Genomic DNA, 24913 nt, shown 5'->3' on the forward strand with positions numbered 1-24913 from the left:
TGCGATCCAATCCAAACGAAACCGAAGGAATGACTGGAACGAAGTGCAAAGTAAAAAAAAGGAGAACAATTAAGAACAATAAAGTCCTCCACAAAAAAACAAAGAAACGAAACTAACTACTTGGTGTATGCAGAACTGAAGGTTGTGGAACGTGTGGAGTTCTCTTGTGCAGCAACCGGTGTGGTTGGTGTTGGCAGGGCAACGGCCTTTTGCTCTACAACGTATGTTATCAGTACATTCTTAAGAGTCGACCACCACATTGGAGATATATAATTGCTCTGATACAATTTGAACAAAGTGATAATCTTGGAAAATACCATGACTAGCCTCATAATTACAATTGACAGTACAGTATAATCTACGGATGTGCACTGCGCTTGGACCTAGGGCTAAGTGCTCATGTTTGACCAGCCTAGATACTTAGAAATATATATAGGTCAGCTCGATGGCAAGAAATACTGCATATATATCATTCAACATTGATATCTAGACCGTCCTATACTCAATATCAAATGTTGCCGTACAGTATAAAGACACGCCTCTCGTCACATGTCCCCTGGTCTCTGATTGGCTGGAGCACCACGACCTAAAGGCCACCGTAGACCATCATCACCGCCTCTCCCACACTCCCTTGGTTTCTTCTGGTGAGCTGTCCTTCGCCTCGCTACTGCCTTTTGTGATACTTCTGGGTTTTCTAAAGGTACAGCCTGCCCTGTACGTAACCAGGTTCACCCTGTTTTGTTGACGAGAAACTGATTGTGGGGTTCCAGGAGCTGTTACCACCCGCCTCCTCATATCGATTCCACCCGCCGACTTCGTGACGAGCGCAACCCTCTTTTCCTCCCAACCCTTAAGTGCGACCAAATACAACCTACTCAACTCTAATGGCAGCACCACAAGGGGGATTCCCTCCCCAGGAAGGGTATGGCCAGCCCGCCTACGGTTCCCCAGAACCCACACAATCCCCAGTCCATGAGCAAGGCGCGCCTGCACCCGCCGCAGGTGGAAAGAAGAAGAGAGCTTACGCTGGTGAGGCATTCGATTTTGGCTCCGGCGCCAACGCTGCACTCGGTGGACAACCCACAGCTGGAGGTGCTTACGGGGCCTACCCTCAACAACCCCAAGTTGCAGGATATCAACAACCCGCCTACGGTGCGGATCCCAGCCAGATGCAGCCTGCAGCACCATCATACGGCGCGCCTGCTGCCGCCGACATCTCTCAGATGACACAGCAATTCGGTGGAATGGGCATGAGTGAGCCTCACCACATGCCGCCCCCGCAGCCTGTGGCCCAGGCCCCTATGCGACCTCAAATCCAGCTCAACCAGCTTTACCCCACGGACCTTCGATCCCAACCTTTCAACGTCGCTGAGCTGGACTATCCCCCTCCTCCAGTTATCTTGCCTCCGGGAGTATGTATATATGCCAGATTGCGCATGTAGTCGATATGCTAACAATTGACAGACCAGTGTTTACCCATCGCCCGAAGCCAATTGCCCTACGAAATATATGCGCTCCACGCTCAACGCTGTACCCACAACCAACTCACTTTTGAAGAAATCAAAGTTGCCCTTCGCCCTTGTCATCCAACCGTATGCTTCTCTTCATGACGCCGAGGACCCTATTCCTGTGATTCCAGACCAAGTCATCTCACGATGCCGACGTTGCCGCTCCTACATCAACCCCTTCGTCACCTTCCTCGATCATGGCCACCGCTGGCGTTGTAATATGTGTAACCTGACGAACGATGTGCCACAAGCCTTCGATTGGGATTCTACACTGCAAAAGCCCGCTGATCGTGCGCTGCGTGCCGATCTCAACCACAGCATGGTGGAATTCGTTGCGCCGCAGGAATACATGGTCCGACCACCTCAACCTCTGGTCTACCTCTTCTTGATCGATGTGAGCTATGCATCGGTGACCAACGGTCTTTTGGCCACCACCGCTCGCACTATCCAAGAGAGCCTTGATCGCATCCCGAACGCAGACCGCCGTACCCGCCTCGGATTTATTGCAGTGGACTCAAGCTTGCACTACTTCAGCATTCCCCGGGACGAGTCAGAGTCCTCAGAGCCGCGGATGTTGGTTGTCAGTGATCTGGACGAGCCTTTCCTCCCCATCCCTGGTGATCTCTTGGTGACGCTGAGCGAATGCCGGGAGAACATTGAGGTCTTCCTCCGCAAGCTGCAGGAAATGTTCCAGAACACCCAAAACAACAGCTGTGCCATGGGTGCGGCATTGCGAGCTGGTTACAAGTTGATCTCCCCCGTCGGTGGAAAGATGACTGTGCTGAGCTCATCTTTGCCCAACATGGGTCACGGAGCGCTCACTATGAGAGAAGACAAAAAGGTGCTGGGCACCAGCAAGGAATCGAGTCTGCTCCAAACAGCAAACTCCTTCTACAAGAGCTTTGCAGTTGAATGTTCAAAAGCTCAAGTCTCTGTGGATATGTTCCTCTTCTCCTCGCAATACCAAGATGTGGCATCTTTGAGCTGCTTGCCCCGCTACACCGGTGGTCAGACCTACTTCTACCCCGGGTGGAATGCCGCACGGACCGAAGATGCTATGAAGTTCGCCCGTGAGTTCTCTGACTATCTCTCTTCGGAGATTGGTTTGGAGGCCGTTCTCCGTGTGCGCGCAACCACCGGTCTGCGTATGAACACCTTCTACGGCAACTTCTTCAACCGTAGTTCTGATCTCTGTGCTTTCCCGGCCTTCCCCCGTGACCAGGCCTACGTGGTCGAGGTGGCTATTGATGAGACGGTTACAAAGCCGGTCGTCTGCATGCAGGCGGCTGTCCTTCACACTACCTGCAACGGTGAACGTCGTATCCGTGTCTTGACCCTGGCACTTCCAACGACCCAGACCCTGGCAGACGTCTACGCCTCGGCTGACCAACAGGCCATCGCCACATTCTTCAGCCACAAGGCCGTTGAGCGCGCATTGAGCAGCGGTCTCGAGCCCGCTCGTGAAGCTCTTCAGGCCAAGATCGTGGAGCTTCTACAGACCTACCGCAAGGAGCTTGCGGGTGGTAGCGTTAGCGGCGGTGGTCTCCAGTTCCCTGCCAACTTGAGAGCCTTGCCTGTCCTGTTCCTTGCCATGATCAAGAACGTGAGTTTTCTCTATTCTGGCTGTGATAGCTGTTCTATACTAATCTATTTTTCTTCTAGCTTGGTCTTCGCAAATCCGCTCAGATCCCCACGGACATGCGGTCCGCAGCTCTCTGCCTTCTGTCAACCCTGCCCCTGCCGCTCCTCATCCAATATATCTACCCAAGAATGTACTCACTCCACGACATGCCCGACAATGCGGGTGTGCCTGATCCACAGACGGGCGAAATTCTCCTTCCCCCTGCTGTTAACTTGTCTTCGGGCCGCCTCGTCCCCTACGGTCTGTACCTCATTGACGATGGCCAGACCCAGTTCCTCTGGGTTGGCCGCGACGCTGTTTCACAGCTTATCGAGGATGTCTTTGGCGTCCCTGACAAGTCCCAGTTGCGGGTGGGCAAACAAACCCTCCCCGACGTCGAGAACGAGTTCAACCAGCGTGTGCGGGCCGTGGTTGAGAAGAGTCGGGATCACCGGGCCAAGGGTGTGGGCAGCATGATTGTGCCTCACCTGTACATTGTTCGCGAAGATGGCGAGCCCGGTCTGCGTCTTTGGGCTCAGACAATGCTGGTTGAGGACCGTGCCGACCAAAGTGTCAGCTTGGATCAGTGGATGGGTTCCTTGCAGGAGAAGGTTTGAGCCCTCTGCTCTGACCATCGTATCGGTCAGCACTGACGATTTGTTCTCAGGTCGTGCAGTAATGAGGATGCTGACCGGTTGGTCTTGGTGGACCATGAAATTCGTGTTTTCGCGAGCCCTCCCGCCTGTACCATTACGTTGGGAAAGATTGCGTTTGGGTTTCTATCACGGCGGGCATGTTTGGATTATCTAGTACTAGTAGATCGCTGGGTTATAGTTGACAGGCGATAGACGCTGATCGCATCTATGAAGAATTAACGGTATCATTTTCCTACTATATCTTATAATTCATATTTTATAGTTCCATGCGAATTCCCACGGGGCATGGGAAATGGGCAAAGGCTAAGATGATAGTAGGAAATTGATAACAACTTAGGTCAATCAAATCAAATGATCTAATCTTTTGAAAAGACAGACCACCGGTGCTCGGTCCCTAATTGAGGGCTAGTGCTATTTAGTGGTTCTTGGGTAGTCGTCTAGTGCCAACGAGAACAGGCGCTATCTATATCCCTGCACTGTCTAGTTTCATTTCTGTCTGGTGACTTGATACCATATTTGACATTTAATGGCACCCCACCCCTCCTTATCTTACATCTTCGGAGTAATGTTCATTCTTCGCCATGTTACCCTCGAGAGATGACATAGCGAAGTTCATAGCCATCGCTCCAGAGGCTAATGAAGGAACTGCCCTTAGGTTTTTAGAGGTAAGACAGTTTGATCACTTCTCTTTTCCCAATATTAACACATCTATTTAAGGAAGCGGAAAGTATCGAGGATGCTATTAGTCGGTATTATGATGTTGAAAATGAGGCTACAGCTCCAAGGTTGCCTACTACGGATGCTGAGGCTGAGACGGGGAACCGTCCCCCACCGTATGCACGTTCAGCCATAAGCGGGGTTGCGCATCAGTACTCCAATATATTCAGTGAAGCTGCCGACATCCGCTCTCAAGATGAAGTACAATGTGGAATCCTTCCGTCTTAATGAAATGCTAACATTCGTCTACTCCAGCAAGATATGCAAGTCGCCTTCAAAAGCCTACAGCAGGCCGGCCATATCTTCAATAGTGATATTGAACCAGAGCATACCGCACAATTTGTTAACTGTAACTGCGATGTCCACAAATACCAAGCAAGAAAGTCTTCCCGACTTCCTGTTCAGGAAATGTGGTCCAAAGCAGTCATGTATCCAGGTAGGCTCTGCCAATTTGACGATATCAGTTGTGTCGTGACGATGGTCTAACCCTCTCTTTCTCCTCCGAGCAGGTGAATCAGCATATAGTGGCAGTGCTTCATCGACTCTCATCATGAAAAATCCATATAGCCGTGTGCCCTCGGCCTTTCCAATTGCAGCACCCGGGAGTTCCAGTGCGGCGAGGCCTACTCTGACCTGCTACAACCAGTATCTTCATAAGACCATACGATTGAATGCAACTCTCAATGCTGCAGCTCAGGTTGCTATTGATGCAAAAGAGCCAACATCTACTATATGGGATACCGAAGACCCAGAAATCTCTGTACCAACTGAAGCTGACGGCACAGCTTCATCTAATACCCAGCAACCAGCCGCACAACGGCTCGACCCCTCAACTCCTCCCGCAGAGGGCTCCAAGCCATTCGCATTTGGTAGCTTGAAAAAAATGTTATCGAAGAAGACGCCAGAGAAAAAGGCAGAGAAGGCAGCTATCCATACTAAGGGGCTACGCAAGGCCATTCTAGAGGAAGAGCAAGGCAGATGGCCAAATCAAGAATTGCGACAGATTGTGGCAACATACCAAGAAACAGTTGGAATGAGTCAAAAGATTGCTGATCTTCGTACCCGACACCCAATTCAGTATCTCCACCTTCTCCGAGCAGGATATTTTGAACCTATTCCAGTAACTTGGGCAAAATCCACGTTCAACCCTCTCAAATTGTCCATTGACGCAATTGGTGGGTGGAGAGGAGTCACACCCGACTGGAGAGGATACAATGATCTCGCCGAGGAACGTCTATACTGGGTTATGAAGAACAAAGAGGGCATTGTTGGAAACAAGATGAAGCCCGATCTCATTTCTGCGATGAGCATGGCTCGATCTAGAATGGAATCCGCGATTGAGATACCTACAGAATACTTCTCACGCGACGATATCTGCAAAGTTCAATCTATCTCGGAGACTTATTCAGAGCAGGTTGTGCCTCCGTTCAGACACTCTGGGGAGCCGGCGGTTCCTTTAGACGAAACTATGATTCTCCTAGGGGTCTCTGAGTCTATGAAATCGGCACCACTTCGCCCGAATTATAATGAGCATCTCATTACAGGTTTTTCCGCCTCTAAGCAGCCAAAGAGCAAAGGTAACTAACCATATTTCCCTCCGACCCGTCTATATCAGATACTAACTTGTGGAAATAGACATCGCCAAGACTATCATACATCGCTTTACTCAAGCAATGATCAATCACGACCACAATACCCGAGGCTATCAACTTCTTACAGTCGCGAATCAGGCCCGCTACATAGGCTACATCAACCACCAGAATCTCGAACAAAAATGGCCGAACATTCGATTTGGAGGAGAAACTCAACTGATGTTAGGCTGGCAAAGAGCCAAGGAACTCCACTTCCAAAAGCACTCGGGGACAGCAATCTACCACCCTATGTACGGGTGGCAAGCTCGTCCACAGACACCCATACTGAGGTTGCTTATCGTACTCGACGGCGAGGCAACAGACATGAACGAATTCCTACTCGATCTTCTTGGTCTATCTTGGGTTTATGTCACGATCTTCCTGATGGGTGCAGATAGATGTCCACAACACCATCGCTTTGCAAATGAGCTACACAGAATCAGCAACGCCAACCCCCGTGTTTCTTTCGTCGATGCGCAGGGGAATATGCCGGAGCGCTTTGTCACTCATGAACTACTGAAGCGACATCTCCGATACAATGTTTCATTCTCTGAGTTTGAAATGCTGGAGCAAGCGACAGTGGATCTACCGTCATATGTAGAATAAACTGTACGCGTTCAGTCGAATAGTCTGAAGTGTCTCATCTATCTTGGGAAGATCAACCATCCAGATCTGAATCAGCGTGATGTCATATTTTATCTTTTGTTGCAAACTATCGTGTTCTACCTAACTTGAACTTGAATCAAATGAATGGAAATAGGCAAGCTCTTTGGGACTACCGTCTTTAATCGAACAACTTTTGGTATCTAACTAAATAAGCTAACTTTGACCGAAGACCGAAGACCGAAGACCGACGAAAATATCGAAGATCGATGATGGTCTACATAGATATTAATAGAGATCAACATTCGAATACTGCGAATACTGCGCTATTGGAAGAGTCCATGTACTTTCTATTTTGAGTACAACATATATCCATGGATGTTTTAGCGCCTTTCCGTCAGCCCTGGAATAAGTTCATGAGTATCCCTGAGCGCCCTCATAAAGCGGCAAGAAAAATAATCACACGGCCTACATTCCCATAGATAGAACAATATCTCCAGACCCATATGACTTATACTTGATTTGCCTGATTTAGTCGCCATCTCAGACCCAATTAATGGGATGCCCCTTAGAACTAGTGAAACTAGGAGTGGTGGGTTCTCCAATCAGGATGAAACCAGCACCTCCTATGCGGTAGAGCGGGAAAGATGATTGTGACAAGTTTCGCCAGGTGCAGTAGCGCCGTCCATAGAGCGCGACATGTGAGAGACTTTGGCGCTGTGGCGGAGATCCTTAGATCGCTCTGGTTGTATGGATGTACTTCTGGAGTACTTTGTTATATATGGGTGACTACGGGTAAACCAAAGTACCTCTCATGTAATTGTGGAGATAACTGAGTGATCCAAGGTTCCACGTCCATCAAACCAGAGAAAGCAGAGAAAGCGGACAGGGGGGAAAACAGTACCAGACCACTCTCTCTCTCTCACTCACTTTACTTCCTCTCTCTACATTTCTCTAGGATCGTCGATCATTCCTAGTCCCCGTTTTTCTTCCTTAATTGACGCCAATTTCCGTTCCTCAATCTAAACCACTCTGTTTCACCCACCAAATTGCCGGAGCCGCTTCAAAGCTCTCTGCCCCACCACTTCCCCTACGGCCCGTTTCTCCAGGTTCACCTCTTCTCATCCTCTTCTCCTTTCTTCTCTTCTCTATTTTTCTTTGCCTTCATAGAGAAAAGGCGAGAGGTGAGTCCGAATCCAGTTCCGACCCGTTATGATCCCGCATCAGAGGATGACCCCGCTTCGGAGCGTCTTGGCTCGTCCTCCATGCGCGGCAGCATCATCACCGTCAATTCCACTAACATGCCACGTTCTTAGGCTCTGAAGCTCTGAACTTGATACCGTGTTCCTGATCTGACGCCTAATCCTGTGATCTTCGCATCCTACCTCGGTCTTTTGGGTCTAGACGTTGTACCTGTCACATCTCCTTCCCCACCCGGAGCTTCGTACGACCAAGGTCCCTCTCTACCTTTTCTACTCCTCGCCTTGCATTCCCTGAGATCTCGCCGACCCTTCGAACCCCAATCCAATCGAGACTTTGAGCACCTTCCCGAGAAACCAATTCGATTGCAGCGCAAACGAAAGTAAGCTTTATCTCCCGGTTTCCGTGCATTGTCGTTGCGTTTGATCCCCCGCGCTGGTACTTGCGGTTGAGTTGCTCGAGCCTTTCGAGCGATTGACCTCAAGTGCTATTACCTTGCGTTCCCTGGATTGTGAATCGCCAAATTGTGCGCGATTCCTCGTCTGCTGTCTTAATCCCCGGTTCCCATTTCATTTACCCATGGACTGTGTTCGACCTTTTTTCGACTGGATCCCATGGATTTCAAAAGCTGACAATCACCCAAAGGATACACCTACCAAAGAAACCGTTATCGACATGGTTCAGCCAACCCCTCCCGCGGGAGGATCCCGGAAGATCTCCTTCAATGTTTCCGACCAATATGAAATCCAAGATGTTATCGGCGAAGGCGCCTATGGTGTCGTCTGGTAAGTAGTACGAGCCGTTTTGTCAAGGCTCCTCTAACTCCATATAGCTCTGCCATTCATAAACCCTCGGGCCAGAAGGTTGCCATCAAGAAGATCACCCCATTCGATCATTCCATGTTCTGCCTGCGTACACTGCGTGAGATGAAGTTGCTGCGATACTTTAACCACGAAAACATTATCTCCATCCTGGATATCCAACGGCCCCGTAACTACGAGGGATTCAATGAAGTTTATCTGATTCAAGTACGTCGAAGCTTGCCATCTGACAAGATGCGCATGTATGGGATATGCCCGGTTGACTAACGGCATGTAGGAGCTGATGGAAACAGACATGCATCGGGTTATCCGCACACAAGACCTCTCAGACGACCACTGTCAATACTTTATCTACCAGACCCTGCGTGCGCTCAAGGCAATGCACTCAGCCAACGTCCTGCACCGAGACTTGAAGCCCTCGAATCTTCTGCTCAATGCCAACTGTGACCTGAAAGTCTGCGACTTCGGTCTGGCTCGTTCGGCCGCCTCCACCGACGACAACTCCGGATTCATGACAGAATACGTCGCCACACGTTGGTACCGTGCACCGGAGATCATGTTGACATTCAAGGAATACACCAAGGCTATTGACGTGTGGAGTGTCGGCTGCATATTGGCTGAGATGCTAAGCGGAAAGCCTCTCTTCCCTGGCAAGGATTGTACGATTACACGTATCCCTTCAAGCAGTAACAATAACTAACATACGCACCTAGATCACCACCAGCTGACTCTCATCCTGGATGTTCTCGGCACACCCACGATGGAAGATTACTACGGCATCAAATCCCGCCGCGCCCGCGAATACATCCGCTCCCTCCCCTTTAAGAAGAAGATTCCCTTCCGCGCACTCTTCCCCAAGAGCAACGACACCGCTCTGGATCTGCTTGAGAAGCTGCTCGCTTTCAACCCGGCTAAGCGTATCACCGTAGAGGAAGCCCTGAAGCACCCCTACCTCGAGCCGTACCACGACCCCGAAGATGAGCCTACTGCACCGCCCATTCCCGATGGATTCTTCGATTTCGACAAGAACAAGGATGCTCTGAGTAAGGAGCAGCTGAAGCGTGAGTTGACCCTTTTCGTCTGGTTCTGATCTTTTCTTGCAATTTACTAACCTTTTCAAGTCTTGATCTACGAGGAAATCATGCGGTAAATTTGACTTGACTATTTCAAGTGATATTATTTGGCTAAGAGGATGTTGGATTCTATTCTACACGCACTTTGACTTGACAGCGTGATTTGATACATGTTAGAGGTAGCAAGGCAACTCGAAATGTGATTATGAGTGTTCAAGTAAACCAGCTGACTTACACTGTAATACTACCTGCACTGCACCTCTACTATTTTATATACATTTAGTTCCAGTTCTACATCTAGTTATATACATCCACCCTACATAAGCACTCAAAGTACATGTTCATATACACCCCAATCCGTCCATCCATCCATATCAACTCCTCAAATCCCACCCATAAACTTCTCAATCCCCTCAAGCACACCCTCAGGACTAGGCTTAGGCGCACAAACATGCGCCTCAAACCCAAACTTCTCCCGCAGATGATCCCTTGTCGTAGGTCCAATAGTAGCAACAAAGACCCGTCCAGTCCCATTCCTCTTTCCAGTTCCAGTTCCAGAACCAGCAAAAGGCCCTAACCCAAGAACCCGTAGCATAGCCTCACATCCCGTCGGCGAGAAAACAACAACCCAAACATCCCCAGACTCCCTACTCACCACATCGGCAAAATCCCCCTCAAAGGACTCCATCACCCCCGTCTCATAGACAACGAGCTCTTCAACGCCAACCCGCTTTTCGGCCGGTAGGGCTTGGTTCATTAGTGTTTTGGGAATGATATCCCTCCGCACTTCACCGACAAGGAAGAGAAGTGATGGTTTGTCTGTTGGGTAGAGGGAATCATAGTGTGAGAGGATGAGATGGGCGAGGTTTTCTCCGGTTCCGGTGTCTGCGCCGTGGATGAGGGCGTTTGGGAGGTGTTTGTCGCGGAGGGTTGTGAGGGTTCGGGCTGTGGCTGGGCCGACGGTGTAGAGGATTAGGGGTGGGGTGGTTTGGATGTTGAAGGTTACTATAAGTTGGCCGTTAGTTAGTTGGGGTTTTGGCTTGGTGTTGGGGTTGGTGTGGGATGGGTTGTATATGTACCATCTTTTTCATCTTCGATCATCTGCGCGAAACCCTCGACTGCGCGCTGGCTGGTGAAGATTAGACCGCCGTATTTTCTGGGGGTTGAGGCATTGTTGTTGAATGCGCCGGTGCTGAATAGGTCGCGGACTTGGGTGAGGTTGTTTTTGAGGAAGCGGTGTTCTAGGACTGGGATGAAGGTGGGGGTGTAGTTTTGTGCGGAGAAGAAGTCTTCGTAGCCATCGTGGGGAGAGGATTTTGTTTTGAGGAGGAGGATTGGTGTTGGAGACATTGTGGGAGGTTGGTTTAGAGGTGGAGGTGAAGGTGAAGGTGAAGATGAGGTAGGTAAGGATTGGAGGTGGATTGATATGATGTTATCGAGTGCGGGGAGCTTTGGGGAATTGAGTTTTTGATATTGGACTTTTTGAAGAATGCGATTGGTTTTATAAAAGCTAGATATTTACTTTGCGAGCTTGTCTACTGGTCTACTGTACTATGTTCATGCACCACTCATCCAACAAAGGAAATCGACTTTGGTCTAGGAAGGCTTATTTACACATTAAAAACACAAACTACTGATCGTCCAGCACGTGCAGGTATCGCTTGTCCTCCTGGCGCTCGCGCTCCGTGGAGGGAGGCAGATCGTAGTAAGAGGCACTACGGTAGCCCTGCAGGTAGTGGAAGGTCAGGTTGGCCAGATCGGCGGTCTCCTCCATGCCCAGGTCCTTGAAGGTCTTGGCATTCGGGTCGATGACCTGGTCGAGGAACTCGCGCTCCACCTCATCGGCGGACAGGGTGTGCCACCACAGGAGCTTGTTGATGTAGTGGGCGAAGGGCTTGAGGAGGGCCTTGGGGACGTTGATGTGACGGCGCTTCTTGATGATTTCACGGTCGACCAACTCGGCGATCTCGGCGGTGGAGTAGTTCTTGGGGCCGTACAACTCGAAGGTCTGACCGGCGGTGCTGTCGTCGTGCAGCATGCGCTCCAGAGCGGTACCGACATCAATGGCCTAGACAGGGTTAGTTCAATGCAGCTTGTTCACCCGGGAAGAACAACTTACGTGAACGGGCCAGTAGCGCTCCTGCATGTGGTTGGAGGTGAAGATGTTGCCCATCTTGGCCAGCTTGTGGAGGAGGTTGTCCTCGAAACCGAACATTGGTGCAGGTCGCACGATTGTGGTCTCGGGGTAGATCTTGCGGACGATCTCCTCACCCCATGCCTATATATCATCAGCGCTGTCATTCTTATATAGTTCGGGTAGATATGCTGACCTTGGTGGCAAAGTACTCGGAAGGCGAGTCACGGCGAGCGTTGTAGGAAGAAACGTGGATGAAGCGGTCGACATCGTACTTGGCAACAGCATCGGCAATACGTTCGATACCATCGACGTGGACGTCCTCGTAGGAGAAGTTCCTGGGGTCGTCAGAAACCACCTATTCAGGTATACCACACACTATAACTCACTTGGTGGGATATTGGCGACCGACAAGGTTGTAGACAACATCGGAGTGACGAACGCTCTCCTCAATGGACTGGGTGTTGCGCAGGTCGTATTCCTATACTGGGGTCAGATACCCTCATCAATTCGAACAACGTATACTGTAGGAAGGCTCCATACCATGAACACAACTCGTCCAAGATCACCAGTGACCTTCAAGTGTCTCTTGGCCATCTCCTCACGGTAGGGAATGACAACGGTGCATCCCTGGCGAGCTGCGGGCCATTAGTCCATGATCCAATTGCAATACAGCAGACTCTCAACCTACCAAGCTTGTTGACAATGTAGCGACCAAGGAAACCAGTAGCACCGAAGACGGTCGCAGTGTGACCTAGAATTGTGTGAGCACATGGGGACCGAAGCGTAGGATCAAAATGGAAAGGTTTAGCTACCTCCAATGGAAGAACTATAGGAAGAGCGCGTCAGCAAGCAAGAATGGCAAGCTTATCCACAGCACAATTGATCACTTACCGGCCACCTTGGACCTTCACGAGGGGCTTGCCAGTCCGGGTGATGCGGACATCCTGAAGGTTGCGCTGGAACTGAAGCTGAACGCGCGGGACAGGCACGAAGGGACGGGCCCCCAGGGCGGTGTTGATAGTGCGAGACTTCTGCATGGTCTCTGGCTGAGTATATCTCTCGAGACCAGCGAATTGGAGCGGAGTGTTGCCAAGAAGGGCGTGGTGATGTGCGAGGGTCTTTCGCAGCGTCAAGTCGGAAGAACCGCACGGGACTATTGCGCTAGTCCTGATTCGGGAGTACGGACCACCACTTTAACAATTCACTTTCTCATCTTTCGTCCCTTTTGTTGTTTGAACTCGGTTGATATGGTGGATGCCGGTTGTTCATTTGATTTGAATTTAGTCTACTACTTGAAATCGATTGGCTACTAGGTCTACAACCTCTGTAGGAGAAAATCCCCGTTTTGATCTGACAACACCTGGACTGTGATTGGATGTTCCCCAGGCTTTCTTCGTGTCTATCAATTATCACTGTGATGTTCTTCTATACACAATTAAATTATGGCCAGTGAATTGGTTTCCTGGTTACCTACATTGGCATCTCAACAGGCCTTTCTCCAAGCCCTTAACCCCCCTAGAGCCAACCCCTAGAAAGCCCTAATACAGCCTAAACCAAAAATCCCCCTACACCCGTGGATATTTAAAAGTTTTCCATCTAATTTATTAATATCACGTAAAACTCGAGTTTTCTCAATGTTCTATCTAACACGTCCCAAGGAATCTACAATTATATTCCATGATGCCAAGAATTACCCCAAGATGGTCATTGGAGAAGGGGCGTGTCATGATTTATTGAAACCAAGAAAGAACGACATCCTACCGATAGGTGTTGATCTTTTTTCTCTCGTTTGACAAGAGTTCATGTGAAAACAAGCTTAGTCAAGGCAGCATACCTCCCGAGGTCGGTTTCTCTAGTGAAGATCTTGGGATCCATACATTGTTGGATATGTTGGAGTCATATTTCTGTCAATTTTTATATAAAATTTGGTCTTAATTTGAAATAATAACCCGACTTTTGCTATATTCATCACCCTTTTCACCAGCTGCAACATCGACCAGCCACTCTGCGCAACTTTGCCGGCTAATTGATGAAGATGCGCCCTTTTGGTTCCCCTTAATGGCCTTGACTTCTTTACCATTTCCTCCGAGCATTACAGCTCTAGCAAGTGTCCAGTCAATCTCATCACCGCAGTTCGCCTCAATCTCCGAATCCACAAGGTTATGGTCCTTATAAGCGACTCCCAGATTTGTATGTTTCACCAGAAGTCGCAGTATCAATGGTGTCACTTGCAAACTGTCACCCACCCCAAGTGCGCTCAAAATAACGATGCGAGGCTTTTGTGTAGAGTTTGTGGAGTATTTTCGAAGAGAAGCAACAGCATTGGCAGCAGAATCAGCCATGAAGCGAGGTGGTGCAAGAGGCTTGGCCCATGGCATGTCGGAAGTACGGGTAGCGTTCAAAAATCCAACAACGGCATCAACTGGATCGGATGAGGCTGTAAAGGCACGATCCATATCATCTTGACTTAAGACCGACCCAGTCACCACCGTGAGGCTCTCGTGCGGCTGGAGCGATGCAGCATTTCGAACTAGGGCGGTGACCTTATGACCTGAAAGAGATGTCAGTATAAACCTTAAAAGTTAAGTATGAAGCCACCCATAAGGTACTAACTACACTTACCTTTATCGAGGGCATACTTGACACCAAGTTTCCCTGTTCTCCCACTTCCACCGAGAATCATGAGATGCATGATTAGATTGTAAGTGAAGTCGACTTTTTTTGGTTTCGTGTGCGAACCTGAATTAAAGATATGCGGAGGGAACGTCCGGTTATATCTTATGTTTAAAGCAGGAGAGTATTTGATTTCCAAGGTTAAAATGTCTTCTTATTAACCTTGGAATACATTATATAGTATTCTAAGCTTTATAATTACGAGAACTTTAAAAAACTTTATGTTGGTAAGCATCCATAAGCAACCTCGGAATCCATGGATTGTTCGCCAAGTACTCCGTAGCATCACCTGCTTTCCGACGCCACTTCTGTGCTGAGACTCCAAAATCACCAGACTAACTGACAGGAATCAAGGTGTACAAAGTATGGTATGGTCAATGACAATGCATAACTCTAACTAGCTAGCTAGAGTGACAACATCCGCTATTTCTGGCAATCTATCCAGTACAGGACTGTATACATTGACAGAAATCTCGTGTACAGCAATCCATGGATGTATGGTATGGATGACAGATTATTAGACAATTTGCGCGGAAATCAATGACAAAGCTCAATATGTGTTTTTGTATGGGACCCGCCGTCAAAGCGGTCCATTTCCGTGTTTAACACTCGGTTCTCAGCCATGTATTATCACATGGCTCCAGGGCTTTATACATCAATGACTAAACTCAATATGCGCTTTTGTATGGTCCATGTATTTTTCAAAGGGTTTTGTCTCAACCACGTATTGTAACATAGCTAGAAGCAGAGTCCAAAAGTTTAATACTAAAGTGACGTTTCCACTCATACATCAATTACAACACAGATATGTAACGATTTGCATGTACACTTAAGACACTATGATTAATTTCTACTAATAGACGCTAACTCTCTTTGGTCGGGTGATTTGGCCTGTCGCAAATTTATGAAGATGTCAATATATTCCCATCAAGCAAATGCAATCACATACAAAAGATTCATTAACTTTGGTCGTCAGTAATCCTGGAATTGATAGCTGTTGACTCATAGTACTATAGACTCGGTATCTTCCGTCAAAACGAACAACTAGAACTGGATACCATCAATGCCTCAACGGCATCCAAAGAAAAACACAAGGTGATTTGGCTACTGGTTCTACATCTGTGTCTCTCACGACGGCCCGGGGCCTTATAATTGTGTTTTGCTACCCTCGTACGGCGGGTGCGAACGAAACAATTCCCGAATCATGGAACATCCTCACTAGGGCGAGAGGTTGCACCCCCAAGCCTGTTCTTTCCGTGATAATTTACCAGAAACTGTCCACTCCAGCATCATCCATCGTCCCATCCGCTTTCTTGCTTCCTCATAGCGCTGGCTCTTGGTATGAAGCCCCTGTGCCGGAGTCTAAGACACTTTGTTTGATAGCATTGAGATTCGAGGGGTAATTCAATACGAACTTATAAATTCTGAAATACCATCTTACCGGGAGTACTTGAGATGGGAAAGCAATGTCCGTGTAAGTTTGCTCCAGTAATCGGACTTACGCGTAAGCAAGTCGGAGCTTTCCGGTAATCAAACCTCTAGTAATATACACTACGGAGTATATAAAATGACTTGATTCCTCTCCTCTTCGCTTACTACCGAATATTATTGTTTCTTTCTGTCTGTACAGTCTATCATACAAGAGTCCCTGATCTCCTTCTCATGTGGACTATATTTAAATCCACCTGTGTTACAGCATGCATCTTCCATCATACAATGCAGAGCTACGACCATAAATTCTTCACCAATTTATCCGCGACAACCCTCTGGGTCTTCTGACTACATCGATCCGGGTTCCCTCCCATCCTTTAGTTCAGGCGAGCCACATTCCCTGGGTGGTCGATAGCGAGAGCGAAAATGGAACCAAGCTTGGAAAGCTACGTGGGCACATTGCCCGCCCAAACCCCCAGGCCAAAGCCATGATCGAAATTCTATCGAAATCTCCTGAGTCTCAATATCTTGAGGAAGAGGTCCTGGTTGTGTTTACTGGACCTGTCCATCACTATGTAACCCCGAAGTTTTATAAAGCAACAAAGCCCTCAACAGGGAAAGTTGTGCCGACCTGGAACTACGAGGCCGTTCAAGTTTACGGTCGCGCAAAGATATATATCGATACAAAGTCGACAGAGTTTGGAGAGTACTTGAACAAGCAACTGTCTGATTTGTCTTCGCATGCGGAGAATTCGCATTTGCGACTTGGCCTGGATCACGAGGGTCGTCCTTGGAGGGTTTCCGACGCCCCGACATCCTACATTGAGCTTTTGAAGAAGAACCTCGTGGGCATTGAGATAGAGATCACATCACTAGCCGGACGATTCAAGATGAGCCAGGAAAAGGGTCTCGGTGATAGAAACGGAGTGATCGATGGGTTCAGGCAAATGGGTAGTAGCACAGGAATCGAGTTGTCGGAGCTCACAACTCGCAGGGCAGCGCAGTATGATCTTGACAAACAAGCAAAAAAGATGGAAAGATCTTGAAAAGATATCGTCCTGTTATTGTTTTAATCTATATAGCTAGACCCACCCGTGTAAATGATATTTTGAATTTCTCAATATGTTGCCAATTGTTTCAATACATTGTACGGAGTACAACGTATATACTAGTAAGAATACGATCAAGACATCTCCCTGAAACGAGAACGTAAAATTTACAAATTACTCCGTACACACTCATGAGTATTGACGTTATAGCTAATCTTACGGAGAATGCCTTTGACGCTAGGGAAATTCCACCAATTGACTCCCACCTAGTGGGTTTATATCAACACCGATGCTTCGCAGTGGAGACCAACGCCTTCCGTTAACATTAACTCTACTCCGTACAACATACTTTGTACTCCTTTTTCTCTCCCTTTTACACTATAGTATTGGTTTTATTTCACTCAGTGACTCATTCCTAGCCTCTTTCATATACTCTTTTCCTTGTATAACCGAATCCACCGCCCTAGAATCGTAGAATCGGAGGGGAAAAAGTTAAAATTACTCAATAAAACAAGGGCTAAATAGATATCTCATAATTGTCTTTCTTTCTTTGTTTCTTTTGTTTTACCTCAATTAAACGAAGAACCTTTTGTGCACACATAATGGGGCCATCAATTGAAACCCAGGCAGGACTTTCTCTCCGAGGAGCCGAGAACGTCGTTCGGAATGAGTATTGGAGGGACATCCGTAAACTCCTAGCGGTGCCTTACGACAAAATCGATAATCCAAATGGAATGTGAGAGTTTACAATGCCAAAGACTGAAACAGCCCTGGAGGCTTCCAATGCTGACTAGTCAACTCATAATAGAATCAATTTGGGTCTCGCTGAAAATTATCTCATGCACACGGAAATATCCGATCGACTGAAGACTGGGGTAAGTATTCGTCGAACGGGGGTCGAATATAAAATGCTAACTAGGAGGAAACTAGTTCAACGTTGATCTTTCCGCACATCTGACCTACGGCCAAGGACCAGTGGGCTCACCACGACTGCTTAAAGCATTGGCTAACTTCTTTAACACCAATTTCGACCCAATTAGGCCTGTTTCACAGAATGAAATCCTAGTGACTTCGGGAGTCGCAGCTTTGATTGATACCTTGACATGGTGTATCTGCGATGATAATGAAGGAATTCTGATCCCGCAGCCACTTTATGTTGGATTTGAGATTGATATTCAGATGCGCAGCCGCGGACAAATGATTCCTGTTTCCTTTCTAGAACCAGATCGAGAGTATTCGGTCGACCACACATTTGAGCCAGAAGCAAACCGCAGAGCCTTCGAGCGTGCTTATAAAGAAGGCACAGAGAAAGGCATCAAGGTTCGTGCGGTGATACTTTTGAAGTGAGTTTAGAAGACCATACTCCAAAAAGTATGTTTCTAACATCATATAGCCCTCACAATCCGTTAGGGAGATGCTACGTATGTTCTAATATCCTCCCTAGTAAATGACCGAGGAGATTCTATAGAAGCGGTGCTAACTTTTTCAACGTTAATAGTCACCTGAAACTATCAAAGAAGTTGCTCGCTTCTGCGACAAATATGACCTCCATCTCATATGTGATGAAATCTACGCAAACTCGGTCTTCGTCAACCCTGATGAGCTGCACGCCCAGCAGTTTACATCCGCTTTAAGTATGAATCTTGATGGAATCATCAGTCAATCTCGCATTCACATTATGTATGGCATGAGCAAAGACTTTTGTGCGAATGGTCTTCGCCTCGGTGTGCTTCAGACAAGAAATAAGGATTTGCTGGAAGCAGTTGCGAGCATTAAGTAAGTTACTTCCCATACTGAGATGGTATGCACTGCTGATACCTTGGTTTGTTATATAGCTTGTTTGCTTGGCCCGCCTATCTTACTTAGGACCTCTGGGCGCAAATACTGGAAGACCAGGAATTTCTGGACTGGTTCAAAAAAAAAAAAACAAATCACGAGCGAATGGCGGCCAGCTATGGAAGATTCATGTCGTTGTTTAAGAAGCATCGGATTCCTTATTTGAGGGGCAGGTATGTTGAAATGTTTATCTTCGCATCTCTTTCACAATGATGGCCCCTCTTCACCCCCCTTTATACCACTTGCTAAGAGTTTTCTTCCGTAGCAACGCTGCATTTTACCTCTGGATCCGCCTTTTCCCGGCTCGCATTGTTGAAGCTGATGCTTTGACCCCGTCTCCCAACGTGTCGAATATCAAAAGGTTGCTTGTGGACACCTGCAAACGAAATGGTTTGTCAATCAAAGACGGTGCACACTATTTTGCAGAAGAGCCAGAAAATGGATGGTTCAGAGTCACTTTTACCGTTTCAAATGCAGTTTTGGAGGTGGCCATGGAGAGACTGGTGAAGAGTTTAGACGATCTGGAGTGGTTGGAACTGTTTTGAACCGTGACTTTCAGACGTGCTCCGAGCCAGGGCCATCAAACTCCTCAAGGGACATGAGCTCCCCTCTGCCCTTCCTAGTTTTCCTTTAGCTTTCCATCTCAACGTTCTTTTTCATGTGCATCGTGTATAGAGTAGTTTGTTATGGTAAATGCGTTATCTAACAACTTTCAACCTTCGGCAAAAAGTGAAACAGCAAGCGAGGGCCAACGTGAAGACTCCAAAATTCCAATTGCTGTATGTCTACTCCGTAGTGATATAGGAATCCGATGGCCATGCGCTTCAATAGAGGAGAGTTCGGGGGTTCTCAAGCATTTGCAAGGGTCTGACCAACCTAACAAGGAATATCTGACTGCTGACTATAACTATAATTCATCCATGGATGGATTAAGTGGTCATTGAGTAATCCCTGCCGTGAGATACTTTTCATCCGCAGCCTAAAACCCGATACATATATATATCCCCTCCATACACATATTCACACACATACACACATCTCTCTCTATGTTGTACTACACCGTACCACTAAATACAAAGAATTAACCTGTCTACATAATCAAGAAGCAAAAAATAAAAATAATGACCGCTGTGTCATTGTGTTTCCAAAGATTTATGAGAGGAGTATTGTGGGCAAATCACGGCCATCTCTGGTAAAAGGCAAGAAATGGGTTCTGCACTAACTTGTCCCACTCCTCGGATAGCCTTCTGTTAATTGTATTATAGTATACCGCCTTTCCATTTTTGGCTGCCCGGGCGCACACGGAACGGCCGGTGTTCGAAACTTGCCAGTCGATTTACTATTTTCGACCCCGCATATTAATATTAGTAGTACGAAGTAGTTTGGTTGGGTTTGGACGTAATTGAGCTTCACTTCAAGATCATCTATCCAGCCCTCCCCAAAAAAAACCTTACAACATGTCATCCGCTGCCTGTATCTTCTGCAAGATCATCAAGGGTATGTCTACTGCTTATATCACTATATCTACACCTCCATTGCAATATTCAATTCGACACGTCATAGCAAATCACGAGCTTACTGACATGCTTCATTCGTGGCAATGTAGGAGATATCCCTTCGTTGAAGCTCTTCGAGAACGAGAAGGTTTTCGCTTTCCTCGATATCCAGCCCCTCAGCCGTGGCCATGCGGTACGTATCATTCCCTACGATTCCCCTTCCCCGCATCTGGCGTGTTGCTCGTGGCGGGGCGCCAGCGAAGTTGCCCGAACTGCGGTGATAGCTTCAGCCGGCAATTAAGACCAATGATTAAAAGCCCAGAAAAATGAAATACGAAACTGACAACATGCACAGCTTGTCATTCCTAAGTTCCACGGCGCGAAGCTGACCGATATTCCCGATGAGGACCTGCTCGAGATCTTGGTAAGTCGATGAGAGAGCAACCCAGGACGACGAAGAGGATGACGAGGAAGGTCAATGTCTTCAGTCTCTGATTGAATTCGATTGCATCGCTACGAGGACCTTGGGGACACTTCCGCAAGGTCCCTCCGAGACCCGGAAGGATTGGCGAGTAGGGACACAGCTAACGAAGGTGTACGTCCACAGCCCGTCGCGAAGAAAATTGCCAAGGCCACCGGCGCCGTGGATTTCAATATCCTGCAGAACAATGGAAGCATTGCGCACCAGGTCGTTGAACATGTGAGTTCCAAAGGATCTCTCTAATAAGTGCTACGGTGCTAACCAGTCCTCTCTAACAGGTCCACTTCCACATGGTATGCTCTACTATCTTTTGGATACTTGGTCCTATGCTAGGACCTGTATTCGGAACATACACTGACAAGACAATAGATCCCCAAGCCCAACGAGAAGGAGGGCCTGATCGTTGGCTGGCCTGCCCAGGAGACGGATATGGCTAAGCTCAAGGCTCTTCACGAGGAGATCAAGTCGAATTTGTAAACGGCTTTGGCCTAGGACAATGAACTCGATGAAAATGAAACCCGAGTTATGTCCATTTGCCTTATGATTTCAAACACCCCTGTAGACCGTGCACGTTCTGTCGGAGAAAGGGGAAGGATTGCAGTGCCAGCTTGAGTAGATGGAATTGCTGAACGCCGAAGTAGGAAGCCAATTTGGATCTACTCTCAAAACTCTGATCATTGAATGTATACCAAACTATTCGTATATCCTCTAGTTAACAAGAACCAAGTCTGTATGTTACAAACATGCAAAATCAAGACTCTAAATATCTAGCAGGTAAGCGTAAAAATCAATCAATATCAAATACACCACCCAACTCATGTATCACCAACTTATGCCGATGTACTCTCTGCTTCCTTCTCCGAGCCAGGATAGAAGTTAATCTTCCCACCGCCCTGAACGATATTGGTTCTGTCGTAGAACGAGCGAGCCCGAACATACGGGTCAAGAACCCAGTAATGCGCACGCAGCTGCTCGATCAAACCCTTGCGCTTCTCCTCAGCAGCAGAGGCAGCGGCAGTCTCCTTTTTGAAGCTGGCGCGGATCCACTCAACGGTGGTATCCTGGATCTCCTTGGCAAGCTTTTGGCGCTCGGCCATCAGGGTATGCCGTGTCTCCTTGTCGGCCATCTTGGGGTTCTCGTTCTCCGGCACCTCGACGTATTTGTATTCCCAGTCTTCGTCGCCTTCGAGCTCCTTCATGATCTGGCTTGGGTGGATATAGTTTTCGAGATCTTGGCGGTTCTTTGTGAAGTGGATCTTTGCTGCGACGACTGGGTCGAGCCAGCCCTTGATCACGCTCCAGATGCCTGGGTTATAGTTAGAAAGGGGTGATTCGTATATGATGCTGGGATATGGGATACGGACTTGAGAATAGCCAAGGGGCCTTGTGGATGAGTACTGCTCCGAGAGACTCGGGGTAGTTGGCTTCGAAGCACTTGATCATGAATTTCACGGGGGCGTAGTCCTGGGAGATATTAGTATATAGCGTGGACGACGTTGAGACGAAAAGCTTACCATGTTGGCCATACCGAAGTCCGTCATATCAAAGACAATAGTCTGCAAGAGTCAGTTACCGCAACACAACGCTCACACCGGAATACTTACCGCGGTCTCAATCGGCGGTGCAAGCAATAAACGCGCAGTCTCAATGGTATAAACAGTAAAGCGCTCCAACCCTTCGTTATCCTGATCACCAGCCTTATGCAAGCGCACACGGACAACACAGATGGGCCGACCAGCGCGATCAACGCCGTGCAGGAAACTCTTACCCATGCGCATCTGCGTGAGGAAGTCGTCACCCTTCTTCTTCTCCTTGGGATCAGAGCCCTGCGACATCTTCACTGCCGACGCCTCACCGTTGAACATGATATCGTCGTCGACATGCATTTCCAGCAGTCGCCAGCGCATCGTGGAAATCAACATAACAAGCGCCTTCTTGGTATCCCACTTGCGCGCACGCAGGAATCGCAGAAGCAGAGAGTCCGGGTTATCGCCCTTGACCATGCTCCAGAACGCTGTCCGGATCTCTTCGGGCTTCATGTCCTCCAGCGCCTGCTTGAACTCCTTGGACTGGCCGTACTTGTCGTCGCCATCGGCGATGCTGATTGAAGATACGCTGGAAGCGGCGCCGCTGCCGGAACCGCTCTTCGTGTCTTCGTCGTCGGCGCGGCCCCAAATTCCCCACCGGCTCTTGGACTTCTTCTTATCCTGGACTGGGGCGGGTGTTGGGGCATCGCTGGTGGCGGTGGATGGGGGCGCTTCGAGGTCTTCGAGTGTGAGGCCGAAGACTTTGAGTGCCAAGACCCAAAATTCCTTCAGCTTGATTTCTTGCTCTGGGGTGAGGTTCCCGACTGTTCCGGGGGCGACTTCGGCGGGCATCGTCGCAAGGGTATCGATTACTCCGAGGGAGGATTTTTGAGGGAGTCGGGGCTGCGAAGTGATTGTCTCTTTGGGATTGAAGTATCTGTCCTGGAGCCAAGCGCCTCCTCCAACGACAGCGAGTGTAAATGTGATGGTCCAAAAGGATGAAGCCTTCTGTGGTTCTGGGTGTGTGGAGAATGGTCGCGCGAATGAATACCGAGCGACAGGGAACTTGGCCGAAGGATAGAGACGACGTAGGATTATACCACGCATAAGCAGTATAATTGAGGTGATCTGAGTGATGGTGAGTGAGCACTAGGTCTTAGCCCTGGAGGAATGAGGAAGGAAAATGAGTGAGAGCGGAATCAAGGACATGACGATGCGGGGAAGATCATCTCCTAAAAGAGGCATGTGGTGTAGAATACTGAATTAATTCAAAGTAATAATTTCTATTTACTTCGAGTTCATCTAATACATGTTCCACAGTTCTCATCTCAAAGTTGCAAGTATAGTTGTGTCGCGTGCGAGATCTTTCCGGGGAGATCAACAATCCCAAACACAACCCACTCAACATCACTCAGACAACCCACTTGTCTCGCAATAACAACCCCTCTTATCATTAGCGCATTATCTCTCGTCAACACTCCGATCGCATTCTCAAACACATCACAGACATGGACGCACCTCGATCATCCTCGCGCCCGAGACCCTCATCCAGGCCCACAACCCCTCTACGCCCAAGCTCGCGCTCTTCACTACGTGAGGCCCACGGATATGGAAATAGCATTGGAAATGCAGGATACACACAACCCGCCATCAATGCCTTGGAGCCACAATTTGCCGAGCTGGCCGATTCGATGGCAGATCTCGAGGCCAACTTCATGCACTTGCAGCTGATGCACGAGAGCCTGACACGCTTCAGTGAGAGTTTTGCTAGTTTCCTTTACGGATTGAATATGAACGCATTCTGTGTGGATTTCCCAGAGGTATGGTCGCGAACGCGTCGCCGGCAGTTGTGCAGGGGTTACAGTGCGCGACAGGTTGCTGATTCATTCGATACAGGCTCCGATTCCAGACTCGTTCAAAAAAGCTAAGCAGGATGAAGAAGAGAAAGGTAATGCGAGCGCTCTCCATGGGGATTACCTAGGTGCGGTGAATCGGGGTTGCTAACAACCACCCAGAAGCGGAATCAGAACCAACACGGCCGATTGATGACGGCGAGATGACCTTTATGTGAGTCCGGAGAGCGATGCGACAATTCCTCTACAGGATCTTGAGCTAATGGGTTCTTACGCCTCAGGACTACGGATACGACTTTTGTTGAGAATCCTCCGAGCACCACCACAACCTCCTCTAGACCGACGTCCAAATATGCTGCGGGCTCACGAGTATCGTCGCGTGGCACTGCTCGTGGTGCAGCAACCAGTCGGTATACTACACGAGGCGCTGCGCGCGGCGCTCGTCCCAGCGCACTCCCTCGGGGTAGGGGGACTGGGACTCGGTAAAGAGCCGGATGTCCGAGTGCCCGAATTATGGGCAAGCAGTTCATGCTACATGTCTGGCTATTGGCATCCAAGAGCTGGACTTTTACCTATAGCTTTCACCTGGAATGGGCTAGCG

The 24913-nt window shown here is 48.5% G+C and overlaps 11 protein-coding genes across 11 annotated transcripts; 7 read left to right on the forward strand and 4 right to left on the reverse strand.

The window, feature by feature from the left end:
- Positions 1-884: 884 nt before the first annotated feature.
- On the forward strand, positions 885-3746 carry PEX2_053420 (COPII subunit SEC24; the record flags this gene model as incomplete). Its single annotated transcript, XM_016742616.1, has 3 exons — positions 885-1412; positions 1465-3111; positions 3171-3746. The coding sequence occupies 3 exons, from the start codon at positions 885-887 to the stop codon at positions 3744-3746; spliced, it is 2751 nt and encodes a 916-aa protein (XP_016600867.1).
- A 620-nt stretch (positions 3747-4366) lies between these two features.
- Positions 4367-6739, forward strand: PEX2_053430 (uncharacterized protein; the record flags this gene model as incomplete). The annotated part of the gene is made up of 5 exons (XM_016742617.1): positions 4367-4450; positions 4503-4703; positions 4758-4938; positions 5195-6079; positions 6138-6739. The coding sequence occupies 5 exons, from the start codon at positions 4367-4369 to the stop codon at positions 6737-6739; spliced, it is 1953 nt and encodes a 650-aa protein (XP_016600868.1).
- A 1872-nt stretch (positions 6740-8611) lies between these two features.
- On the forward strand, positions 8612-9907 carry PEX2_053440 (mitogen-activated protein kinase; the record flags this gene model as incomplete). Its single annotated transcript, XM_016742618.1, has 5 exons — positions 8612-8721; positions 8769-8964; positions 9035-9416; positions 9471-9818; positions 9879-9907. 5 exons carry the CDS (start codon positions 8612-8614, stop codon positions 9905-9907), a joined length of 1065 nt encoding a protein of 354 aa, XP_016600869.1.
- Positions 9908-10212: 305 nt separating this feature from the next.
- Positions 10213-11180, reverse strand: PEX2_053450 (uroporphyrinogen-III synthase HEM4; the record flags this gene model as incomplete). The annotated part of the gene is made up of 2 exons (XM_016742619.1): positions 10213-10835; positions 10910-11180. The coding sequence occupies 2 exons, from the start codon at positions 11178-11180 to the stop codon at positions 10213-10215; spliced, it is 894 nt and encodes a 297-aa protein (XP_016600870.1).
- A 280-nt stretch (positions 11181-11460) lies between these two features.
- Positions 11461-13004, reverse strand: PEX2_053460 (complex I NDUFA9 subunit family protein; the record flags this gene model as incomplete). The annotated part of the gene is made up of 8 exons (XM_016742620.1): positions 11461-11898; positions 11950-12108; positions 12161-12302; positions 12354-12445; positions 12508-12602; positions 12656-12718; positions 12780-12793; positions 12859-13004. 8 exons carry the CDS (start codon positions 13002-13004, stop codon positions 11461-11463), a joined length of 1149 nt encoding a protein of 382 aa, XP_016600871.1.
- An 894-nt stretch (positions 13005-13898) lies between these two features.
- On the reverse strand, positions 13899-14659 carry PEX2_053470 (NAD(P)-dependent oxidoreductase; the record flags this gene model as incomplete). Its single annotated transcript, XM_016742621.1, has 2 exons — positions 13899-14518; positions 14590-14659. 2 exons carry the CDS (start codon positions 14657-14659, stop codon positions 13899-13901), a joined length of 690 nt encoding a protein of 229 aa, XP_016600872.1.
- Positions 14660-16559: 1900 nt separating this feature from the next.
- PEX2_053480 (FMN-binding negative transcriptional regulator) lies at positions 16560-17117 on the forward strand (the record flags this gene model as incomplete). Its single annotated transcript, XM_016742622.1, has 1 exon — positions 16560-17117. One exon carries the CDS (start codon positions 16560-16562, stop codon positions 17115-17117), a length of 558 nt encoding a protein of 185 aa, XP_016600873.1.
- Positions 17118-17722: 605 nt separating this feature from the next.
- Positions 17723-19501, forward strand: PEX2_053490 (Pyridoxal phosphate-dependent transferase, major region, subdomain 2; the record flags this gene model as incomplete). The annotated part of the gene is made up of 6 exons (XM_016742623.1): positions 17723-17856; positions 17929-17995; positions 18051-18463; positions 18514-18541; positions 18619-18896; positions 19222-19501. 6 exons carry the CDS (start codon positions 17723-17725, stop codon positions 19499-19501), a joined length of 1200 nt encoding a protein of 399 aa, XP_016600874.1.
- Positions 19502-20413: 912 nt separating this feature from the next.
- Positions 20414-21410, forward strand: PEX2_053500 (HIT family protein; the record flags this gene model as incomplete). The annotated part of the gene is made up of 6 exons (XM_016742624.1): positions 20414-20453; positions 20563-20645; positions 20808-20876; positions 21060-21152; positions 21212-21226; positions 21303-21410. The coding sequence occupies 6 exons, from the start codon at positions 20414-20416 to the stop codon at positions 21408-21410; spliced, it is 408 nt and encodes a 135-aa protein (XP_016600875.1).
- A 353-nt stretch (positions 21411-21763) lies between these two features.
- On the reverse strand, positions 21764-23566 carry PEX2_053510 (CRAL-TRIO domain-containing protein; the record flags this gene model as incomplete). The annotated part of the gene is made up of 4 exons (XM_016742625.1): positions 21764-22239; positions 22298-22397; positions 22448-22489; positions 22538-23566. 4 exons carry the CDS (start codon positions 23564-23566, stop codon positions 21764-21766), a joined length of 1647 nt encoding a protein of 548 aa, XP_016600876.1.
- Positions 23567-23967: 401 nt separating this feature from the next.
- Positions 23968-24798, forward strand: PEX2_053520 (DASH complex subunit DAM1; the record flags this gene model as incomplete). Its single annotated transcript, XM_016742626.1, has 4 exons — positions 23968-24279; positions 24356-24407; positions 24475-24526; positions 24594-24798. 4 exons carry the CDS (start codon positions 23968-23970, stop codon positions 24796-24798), a joined length of 621 nt encoding a protein of 206 aa, XP_016600877.1.
- Between the last annotated feature and the right edge of the window lie 115 nt (positions 24799-24913).

This window comes from Penicillium expansum (assembly GCF_000769745.1).
Source record: "Penicillium expansum strain MD-8 chromosome Unknown contig174, whole genome shotgun sequence".
NCBI classification, from domain to species: Eukaryota; Fungi; Ascomycota; class Eurotiomycetes; order Eurotiales; family Aspergillaceae; genus Penicillium; species Penicillium expansum.